Genomic DNA, 11,605 nt, shown 5'->3' on the forward strand with positions numbered 1-11,605 from the left:
GGTTGTGTTGCTGCGTTATCGAAAATGTTATCCTGAACTGTTAAGTTGCCATAACGTGTGGCCGTTAAAAATAGCATTTATGATACAGCACAGGGTTGCTAGAAGCAATTTAAATTCACTTCATTTTCTTCAATCGGAAGACTCACTTTAAAATATAATTGGTGGCATTAATATATACAATCTGATACACCGAACACATTACAAACGAATGAGAACTGCGGAGAGCAGGTATAGAGAGACAGGTTCTAAACATAGTTAAAACCTGGAAGGTCTCATACCTGGGCCACATCCTGAGAGGAAGAGGGAAGCTGACCCTGCAGGGCAAGATGGAAGGCCGAAGGGGACCCGGACAAACAGAGCGCTCCTAGGTCATCAAAAAACAAACATCAGGAATTGGAGTGGGGTGCCAGATGTGACAACCATATTTCGTCGGGCAGAAAACAACGCCCTTACAATCCTTTAACGAATGTGCTGAAGATCCCAACGTGCAGGACGCACATGGGACCGGAAGAAGAGGAAGAATTGGTGACATGAACATCACAAAACCGATAAAGGGTAGAAACGATTTGTCAGACTCCACTCTGATCTTATCTGATCTTAAGACCGGGAAAAATTTGTCAGACTTCACTCTGATCCGAATATATTCTGCCGATGCGCAAACAATCGGATGTGTGCGAGATGGAAAAGGGGAGAGCACACATGTCGTATACGGTTCGGTCGGTTCCATCTTCATTCCTATTTTTCCAAAACGCAGATTTTGGATCCATACTGCTCCGAAAACAAGATCTCATGAAGGAGAGTTTTTGTCACTTTTTCCTCATCTGGCGGACGACAAAACTGTCAGTATATTAGCATGTCCATATGGGCATTTAGCCCTCAAGAAAACAAACTACAAGGAAAACTGTCTAAACAGAAGACATATTTTATAAAAGCCATAACAGCAAGACACCGTGTGGATGTCTTTTTAGGACTTTGTAGTCGGAGTTTCAGGCCTGGTCATAGAGACCCTAATATTTCCTTACATCTTCAATGAGATCCTCAGGTTTTGCTAAGCTCATTTTTCCACAATTTTACTAAAAGCGAAACAAAAAGTATCACCGACCGAACATAAAACAACAAGAACCGCTTTTATTCTGCAATCGTATGATAAAAAGACTTTTTTCTTCAGATTTTAGTCCGAGTGTATGGCCATCCACAGAACAGATAAATGTGTCCCGGCATTTAATGTGGTGTTGAGTTTCAATGCGTTAGTAGATAAATCGGTAACTTTTTATTGCGAAAGATGAAGTGGCAACGGCTTCTAGTGTAATTTTGAGTGAGCCTGCGAGCTCATGACGGCTCTAGTTATTTTTCCTAAAATTTAGTTCTTTTATCTGGTGCCGAGAGGGGGCAAATTAATGCAATGGTGGTCGATATGTTGATTCGTTTTGAGGAATTATACTGTTATCAGTAAAAGATGAGCATGAGCCAAGATACTACAGAGAATTGAATGAGCTGCATGCCTGTAAACTACACTTAAGCGTTTAATTGATTCGGAATCTAGACTGACAAAAGACAATACTGAGCAGGAAGCACAAAAATTTTATGTGATGTGTGTCGGCAGCATAAGGGTCAAGCATAGAGACGAGTATGGAAAGAGCTCGCCGCGCGTAGGTTTCAGAAAGTATGAGCGCCCAGCGTTAATGCATTACAAGCAAGAAAGCTGATAAGTCCTCTTGAAGCCTTGACAGCTCACCAGAATGAGTTGCATCTGAGAACATAATTGTACTTGAAAGAAATTATGCCAATTTGGAATCATCCTGTATTTTCAACTGAAATAAAAGATACGTTTGAATTTTTTTCTGATTTTCCATAAAATCCTGATGTTAATTGAGCAGTTTGCTCTGTAAAGTTTTCTTTAGAAGCTTCTTTGATGTTATACTCATACAAATCTTACTCTATCTAACTAATAGATTATTCGTATATCGGCATCTCACTTCATGCATCCAATTTTCTTTCCTCTTTAACGTTTGTCTCATAATTGGGTCGGCAACGCATATGTTAACTCGGAGATAGAGCACACCTCGGCTGTGTTGCTTGGTTTCGAAAATGTTATCCTGAACTGTTAAGTTCGTCATACTTTCTATTACTATGCACTGTCTCGTGTTGGTGTTGATTGTGTGATTTAAAACAAATAGATTGGTTTTCGTGATGTTATTTAAGTCAAAGGTCTATGTCATCGAGCCCGCACTCACCCGTGTATTATAGGAGGAAATCAAACGATGTAGTACCGAGATCCCGTCATATTTATCCAGACTCGTCATGGAAAATGTCTAAATAAAGGGCATACGTGCTAGCAAAGCTTTGAAGGCCTGATGGATCATTTCATAAATAACCCAGTTATGTACTTGATTTTTTAATTAAAAATTATAATCTAAAATTAAAATAGTATATTACGTTACAAGAAACAAAAGTCGAAGTTCGTCTCAAGTTGCGTACTTCATCTTCAATTTTCTTGATCCCTAGATGGAAAATATACTGTTTCGCCACTGTTTTGGATAGCAAACGAATCACTTTTTCTCATTACAATGCCGTGCCAATAACAATTTACCTGTCCGCCTATTATTCATAGGAAAGTACGGTACAAGATACCTTATACTTTTCCCGGCTAGTTTCCACCGAGGATCAAGAAAAATAGTGTACGGTACAAGAGACCAAAGTCAAGGGCGCGACTCTGTGTGTATGACGCCCTTGGCTTTGCCTCGGGCGTCGACTTCAAACAGTGACGGAACTACGACTTTCGTCTCTTGTACTGTAATATACTATTTATTAAATTCAAATATTGTGCTAATTTTGGAGCAGTCTTTATTAATACCATAGACATATTAAAACAAACAGACAGACATAGACAAACTAAAACATATCTTTTGGTCATTTCCGCTCAAAACAATCGTTCATATTGATAACCGAAAGCTGTTCTAAAGCGAAGCAAGTGGAATAAAGAAATATTCTTGTGCATTAAAGTATAAAACTAACCGACAGCCTTTTCATACTAATAACATTAAAGGGAGAATTTGGATAGACACGATTGAGGTGCAGTTATTAATTATCTCTTCCGTTAGCTGAACAAAGCATAGAGCAGCTAGAGAATTTATTACGCTGTAATGTGACCCGATGAATGTTTTTAGAACTGTTGGAACTACTGGGGTGAATCAGAGTTAAATTAAAGCTGTTTCGATAGCTCAGGGCAGCGCAGTTTATTCGCGCGAAGCATATTCTCGGCGAATTACTTCCATCGAGTCAGAAAAGTGCAAATAATCGAAACATATGAAGAAAGTTTCTTAGGTTGTAAAGTATTGTTAAAAAATGTAAGGACTGGGTGAAATGTAAATGTTACCATTACCTTCACAAATACCCGAACAGAAGACATATTTTAAAAATTTGGATTCTAAATAATTTTGAGTATTCTATATTCACAAATTGATTTCATAAACAAATTAAATACTTGATCCGTGAATAGAACTTAAAATATTTACTTATATTGTAGAAATTAGTCCAGCTTGATATGAACACGGCTATTTCTTATAAAATTTTGTATACTGTTTTAGGGAACAAAAGGAGAAGAAAATGGACAATCTTAGCTCGTACTTGCCTCTCAGCACTTGACAGAAGGCGATGATGGCCGGACAATGCTAAGTGGCATTTTGATGGACTGGAGAGATTTTGTTTCAAAAAGCGAAACAATATTAACCTTATCCCTGTTATCTATTTCTGTAGTCGAACTGTTGCAAAGCATCCTGATTCTCTTAGATAGGAAAGAGTCTCACCAAAGATTACAGGCAAGTTTTTTGGGGAGATTGCTGAACCTATATTTATCTTTATCTAATATATTTACTGAAGATAAGCTAAACCAAAGGTGCCCTAAATTTTAAGTTTTAGATTAAATATTAAATTAGTAGTATTAGTACGTGCGTTATTTGGTCGCACAGGCCTGATAATAATCGTACGGTTTAAATGCTTAACATGTAGTTTTCATTTCCTTTCGTGTAGTTATAGCGGTTGATTCTTGAGCATGGCATTTGTAGTTCGCTTTAGGGATGCAACTACTTAATATTGTCAATATTTAATGTAAACGTCCATTTTATAGCAATTCTTTTCAGAGAAAAACTTAAATCAGTTCTGGTTCCGGTTGTTTAAACCCATTAGGATCTTCTAGAAGAGCAACATTTACGAGTTCTTATCAATTTACATAAATTTATTATAACTTTAAAGTCTTACGTACAGGGTTTTTCCATAAGTTTCAAAGTGATCATCTTTCTAATATTGCAGACATTTATCGCGTTTAGTTCCAATTTGGTGAAATCAATTATTTAAATGTTGGTTAAAAGTTGTCACATGTTTATTTTAAAAAGTGTTTTTCATTCTATTCGGAGGAAACCGCCGGAAATTAGAGAAATAATCTAATAAGGGAGCGGTAATTGATTACTTAGTTACTGTATTTAAAAACAAACTAAGAAAGTTTGTACAATAAAACTGCATCAAATCTGTTAGATAATCAAACACCATTTGAGTAGAGTCTGCATACTAGAAAAAGGATCAAAAAACGCGTTAATATGGAAATCGACCTGTGCCTTATTAAATGTTTGATAAATGAAATTGTAAATTAGGTTACATTAAGATGTAAATTGTAATTTACCCAAGTGCCCTTTCTATTCTAGATTTTTTTAGCTGCATGGGGATCCTAATGACCTTTTTGGAATAGATACAAGTAATATCTAATTTCATTAACAAGAAACTTATAAATACAAATATTTACGCATATACCTAATTAAATTGTTCTCTCCTATACAATCCTTAATCTTAAAACTAAGATTTGTTGCAATTACAGAAGAGGACTTGTCCAATAAAAAACATATCAATTTAATTGTAAATTATAAAATTACTTTTCTATATATAAAACTATTTTAATCTATTTAAACGTAATTTGTATTACGTATTCCTTGTCGACAGTGATTATGATGATACCTAAATTCAAGACGTGTTGAGCTTTTACATTGTATTGTTTTGATTTTCTAGAAAACTAATTAAGTAATCGTAATTAAATTAAGAGCTTTTTGCTTTGATCTAATGGCTAGAAATACTTTGCAGCGACTAAATACAGGCATTTGTTATCTTGCAAATAAAGTGCATGAAATTTATATGTAGAAAATATAGTTTGTAGGTGTAGGATCGGTTAGGATATGTTGCTGTACCTTAAATATAACTTATGTATCCGTATGAATCGAAAATAATGATAAAAACGTGCAACCAGTGAAAGTTGATGAACACCATTAATTTGCAAACACGCAGGATTGCAAATGGATTAGAAAATCATAGATCTCTTAAGCAAAAGTAAAAGTAATTTTTTTTCATATAAAAAACATCAACTGGTTTGGCAACTTGAAAACCCTACTGTCCTACAAAGGAGCTGCTGAGTCTCTCCAACCCAAAATCTTTATGAATCTCAATAAGACCAAGTTAAACATTTAAACTTTAAGCAATTAATTTTTCTATTACTTTTGGAAACTCAATCAGACACCTCTAATAAAACTACTTACCTTAATTTTTATGGAACCTATGGATACATAAGTTGATTAACCAAAGTTTATATTTAAAAAAATGAACTTAATATATTCAAATAATTTTAAAGTGTCGTTGATTAACAATTAATTAATTATTTTTATATAATTTTTTAATTTTCTACAATTACTAATTACCATCTGTATCCAACAGCTCGCCATATCATTTCTCGAGAAATAACATATTCGAGGTTTTAATATATTTTCTATATGGCGAGCAATATGTTGTTTATTATAAAAAGTAGTTTATACTTAAAAATAGTGTCGTAGTGCTTTTCGTGTGAATTTATGTGATATATTATCTATTACTATCATTACAATAAGTATATATTTATCCGGTCTCTGCAAGGATTCAATCCGATTTGAAACGGGGTATTTTGTCCTTTGGATCTGGCAAGTCAATTAGACCTAATCTGTTTCTGTCCTTGTAAGGGACCACAATGCAGGTAAATGCGACTCTTTTTGTCTTTCGTGCTGAATCTATCAACTTCGGGTTTTACTATAATTGGGCAACTTTTGCAATTCGCAACGCCGAACAGACAAAAAGATCGCGCTGCGTCATATTTCCGTCCAAATAGAAAAAATCTATGTCAAGATACATGTTTAATTGACTCGTGCCGTATAAGGAAGCGCATGAGTCTCGGTAAGGTGGGTGCGGGTCACAGTGTAGATTTAGCTGGAGATCCTGACATTTCGGGGACTACATGATACATATCAGCTTATCTAATTATAAAACTAAAAAAAATACTTGTTATACATAAATGCAATCCGACCCTTAGATGTCGTCTTGTAACTGTGCTATTATGAATTATATTAATCGAACATGTGAGTGGTTGTTAGTTCTTAGCAAACATACAAACATACAAACATTGAAATAACTTTTATGTCAGTTTGTTTTACCAGTCGCACACTTTATAAAACAATACCTTATACATGGAAGTTTTATATGAATCTCGAGACTGACTGATATTACAGAAATATAGCCAAGGCTATTTCTGTTTGCATAAAAGACATCGTTATATAAGGAACCCATTTAAAACCGCGTTACTCAATGTTCCCCAAGCGCAATCGCTGATAGCACATGCCTTTATCACGGTTTATAACACAAAACATGTGCTATAAAGAACACTTGTTTCTAAAAGGGTGAACCAAATCAAACCCTTTGCGCATAATGGGACTTAACATATTACATACAACGAATATCGATTTGATTACTTGCTGCGTAACCATTTTTATTACAGCTTGTGGACGTTCTTATAAAATTTTAAATCTCCAATTGATCGATCTACCATAGACATTTATTCAAGTTTTTTTTTATTTGAAAAATACTAAAAGGCACAGAAAGTTTGCATTTACTCGTTTTTATTTAAGTGCTGATAAATGACTTTTATACAAAGTTTAGAGCCAAACCAGTTTACATGTTCAATAAATACCAACCTAAATAATAATCGCTATAGTGTATATAGCAAGCGTATAATCACTAAGCCGGTACCCATGATGCGGCCAGTTTGCTCGTAGTATGTGGTTGAACCTGCGTGTAACCGCATTGCGTTTAACCGTAGTCACAACCCCTGCTTCCAATTGTAAACCGCTATCAATTGCAGCCAAAACGCAGTAATCAATAATAATTTAAAAAATTGACCTTGACAAAGTCTTAACCATTTACTACATCTATTTGAATTATGAAATCAAGAACACAATCAGGAAAAATTGTGGTTCTGTCAAATATTGAGCCTATAAATAGTATAAAATTAATAAATATTTACTTAGCGTTTACGCAACCTCATGTTATAAAGCAATACAATCACAATGCAAACAAGCCGTGCAAAGCTTTAGATCAGAAGGCAGGAAGCGGTATGAGAGTTATTAAAATAATATCATATCCGCTAAGATGGCGAGGTTCTTTGGGGTTTCACCTGAAATTGATACTAAGCCATTGGCAAAAATAAAAAGTACTTGTGCAAAAGCATATATTTTAAATCATAGTGTAGGTCAGTCTCAAGATTCATATCAATTTTGCGACGTAAACATGTGATAAATTATCAACGTTATAATGAACTAGCCACAATCGCCTTCTCTGCTTTAGGTAATAGGTTTATATTTAGTAGACAATTAAATTTAAAAAGTAATAATAAAAAACATTTCTAAACATATCATGATCTGTGCCCCTTGTCAAGTGACATCTTAAATCGTAGCGTTTAGTAATCTAATTGATAAAGATTTGATAATATTTAAGATGCGGATTTACAAAGTAGGACAATTTCAATTACCATAATATTTCTCAAAGATAATCATGCGCTAATGCTGAGTATATTTACATAACAAGTGAAGGCCTTGTTCCTTTTATTTCTGTTATTATTTTTATTTTGTTATTAAACTGGTAGCATTTAAATTAACGGCTTTCATTCAATTTGTATTATACTTTTTTTAATTAACAGTTTGATATATTCCAAATCACATAGCAAAATACAGAGCAATAAAACGAAAATGTTTACTTTAATTAGAGCTTACGGTAAGAAATTTTAAAATGGAGATTTAGGGAACGGGATGCCAATTATAAGCCTTATAAATATATATTGTGTTAGCTCCCTTTGTATGTGTACCCAGCAATGCTAAACGGTAAAACGGCAATTTTTAAGATTTTACACTGTTCTCAGTTACTAGGATTGTGGCAACTCGCAGATATACGTTTGCATAATAAAAACTATAGTTCTGATGTCTCTAATCAGAAGCTGAATATGTTCTATTAACTTTCCCATGTGGCATATTTTTAAATTCAAACGCCGTATTTTTACCAGTGAACCAATGTGGCTTAACAGAAAGAGACTTTTTCTAAGGTAGCTTAGTGGTAGTGAAGTAGAAAAATAAATTTTAAATTTTTTTGTGAGATAATAATTTTCTTTCTTCCATCTAATGATCCTAATCCCATTTACATATCACTATCGGGCCGAAAACCTAATATAATATCAAAGCTCATAATAGTTTAACACCGCCGTCTAAGGAAAATCCTAAACATTTTTCAATGCATTTTTTTCTGCAAATTGTTGAACATTACTACTGCCTGTCTTTAATAAGCATATTTAAGAATTATACGTAAAAGCATCGAATAGAAGATAAGATAAGCGAAATATAAAAAACTCTGAATTTAAACCCAATTTTGCCCATGGGAAATGAAAAGTAAAACTCGGTTTTCAGCTTACTGCATGCTAACCATTGTTTAAATTATGTGACGCTATTTGACAAAGTAAGAATGTAATTCTTAAAAATAGCCTGAAGCCCAGACGTAGCCTTAGAAAACTTGTTAATTGGCCAGAAAATGCATATCTTTACTGTAATACTGAACAGTACGTAGTCTAATTAGTTTAAATACTGTAAAATTTGTCGGAAATCCTTGTTGGAATTAGAGCTAAATAAATACCACGTGTATAGTACTGAGTGTTTTGAAAGATTTCATCAGATGGGACTGGCTGTAACGGTTGATTAACTTGAAAATTGTCGCGGATTGGTAGAAGAATATTTGTTGATACTAGTCAAAATAATTGTATTTCCTACTCACCCCACCATCTTGCCCTCTCAGATTTTACAGAAAAGCATTCCAAACAAAGATTATATTACCTGACGATGTACTTAGCTATAAATTGTATAGGGTCCAAAAGATGGAAAATAAATATGTATTAAACATTATGGTTTATTTTTTATTTAAGATCCCAAAATCTACTCAGTGTTTATGGTGTGATGATTGTTTAATTCTGGTTCATATTTGTATTGGCTTTCTAGCCAGCACCTACTCGAGAATAACTTGAAAGTGATGTAAGAATGTACACCGAAATGAATGTAATGTTGTCATAAAAAGACGTGATTATCACGTTAAAATGTCCCTGTGTATTGAAGGTACACAGATGCCCCAAAACAATAAAATGTCACTTCTGATGCCTTGTCTAGTTGCTCTTATAAATACGCTAATATGTGAAATAATGAAAGTTATGGTAATATTATATGAGATGAATTAATATAAACGTCGCGCTAAACATATTTTTTTAATAAGACTTTATTGCACAAATGTCACATATCATGAAAACGTTTCAAAAATGTTTCAGTAACGTCTTTGGCGCACACGAGATTTATGGTTCTACCGTTTCCCATCGCGCATGGCATTTATTAGGTATCTTATGACCACTACGGAACAACACATGATTTGGGAGGTTCTATTATTTCATTTTTCATTATTAAATTACTTTGACTTGACTTGACTTGTTCAGCTTGACTCTTGACTGGTTCAGCAAAATAAGTCATAATATTTTGGTAAGTACCTATACTTTTTAATTGTAGAAACTTGGATATAGGTAGGGGAGACTGTCCTAAAATGACAGTCTGATAAAATGACATAGGCGCGAATTTTAAAGCAAGTATTGAAAACTCGATCAAAAATTGGTTTTTTGTTTGAACTATTTAACAGTGCGGTGCTATCGAGAATATATTATTATTCTAGTGGGTAATCGTTCAATCAAGTATTTTTTAGTTTCAGTATGTTTTTAAAAATGTGTTTTGTCGTTTAAAATAACATACCAGTATCCATTATAAAATGACATAGGTATGTCATGTCAAGACATGGTCTGTCATGTCATGTCAAGACATATGTCTATGTTAAGACATAGGTATGTCATTTTATCCTAGTAGTGTGTGATTGTGTTGCAATACCTAGTATGTATCTATGTTAGTTAAATCTAAGCTTGACAGGCTAAGATTTTTGCTGTGGTATCGCTCGATATAAGTAAACAAATTTTCATTATTTTATAAAAACAATTTTGTTTTTGTTTCGTATGATATCGTGAAATGCTGCTTTATTTCAAAATGGTGGGAAACAACAACCAAATACCAATAGGCAATTCTGGAGTGAGGATTCAATGAGGTTAGCTATCGAGACAGTACATAACGGCGAATTCGGGTGGCTTGCAGCTTCAAAACAATTCAATGTTCCGTAAGCCACGTTAAGAAGGCGAGCTCAAAATAAAGACAAAAAAATAGGTAATTTAATTTTTTAATAATTTAATTGTTGAGGCGAAATACCCAAAAAGAAGTTTGTAAAAAATGAATCCGCATCAACAATATAGAACTTATCTACAAAAAATAGGTGTTGTGAAAGGCCTTGGAGGTTTTCCACAACCTTTCCAATGGAAATGGAAAACGAACTGGTTGAACATATCAAGATGTGGGAAATTATGTTCTATGGGCTTACCGTAACCGATCTAAGGAAAGTGGCTTATAAGTTCGCCGAAGGAAATAAATTACCACATCGATTTTGTAAAGTCCAAAAAATGGCGGGGTTTGAGTGCCTTAGGGGATTTCGCATGCGTCATCCGGAAGTCACTTTAAGAAGTGTCTAATTTTTTTCTGCGCTTGGGGCAACTAATTGAAAAATATCATTTTGAGCCCAACAACATGTATAACGTTGACGAATCTGCTCTCTCAACAGTCCAAAAACCTTTTGGGATATTTGCTACTAAAGGCGAAAAACAGGTGGGATGCATAACCAGCGCAGAACGTGGCACTCATACAACTGTGGTGTCACAGACTACATACTATTTAGACCTCCCACTCTTTTAGCACCGCTGGCAGCGCTCTTGCGGTCTGAGACACCTAGCTTTCAATTTGGCGCCATATTCAATTTTATTTTAGACTTTTTCGGGTTATGGGATAAAAAATACACTGGCAAAGCAATTGGATAAATATGTATTGATATTTTGTACACTTGTTACATACAATAGACATTGAAAAATATAAGTTATAATAAATAAAATCGTTATTTGATAATGGTGTTTGGCGGACATTTGTCATCGTTATAAAGCAAGGTATCAATAATCGGCTGAACACCTTTATAGCAGTTCAATTACAATTACCATTGATGATGACAACATGATCATCAGTTAACGATAACCTTTCTTAAAAGATGCTACCTATTTATCTTTAAATAAATTAGATGCTCATATAAATAAGAGCATCGGTACATA

The 11,605-nt window shown here is 34.1% G+C and overlaps 1 protein-coding gene across 5 annotated transcripts in view; it reads left to right on the forward strand.

Moving 5' to 3' along the window:
- The window catches only part of LOC109541567 (protein couch potato), a 408,542-nt gene extending 399,261 nt beyond the window's left edge, over positions 1-9,281 (forward strand). For all 5 annotated transcript variants that reach the window (XM_048661257.1, XM_048661259.1, XM_048661258.1 and 2 more), the window contains one exon: positions 3,588-9,281. Coding sequence is in view for 1 of the 5 variants with exons in the window: in XM_048661261.1 (XP_048517218.1) it covers positions 3,588-3,620 (33 nt within the window). In the remaining 4 variants the exon portion in view is untranslated. The remainder of the gene's footprint in view (positions 1-3,587) is intronic.
- The last annotated feature ends 2,324 nt before the right edge of the window (positions 9,282-11,605 follow it).

The sequence above is a fragment of the Dendroctonus ponderosae genome, unplaced genomic scaffold (assembly GCF_020466585.1).
Source record: "Dendroctonus ponderosae isolate FM_Combo_2020 unplaced genomic scaffold, Dpon_F_20191213v2 Dpon_F_20191213_1, whole genome shotgun sequence".
NCBI lineage: Eukaryota > Metazoa > Arthropoda > Insecta > Coleoptera > Curculionidae > Dendroctonus > Dendroctonus ponderosae.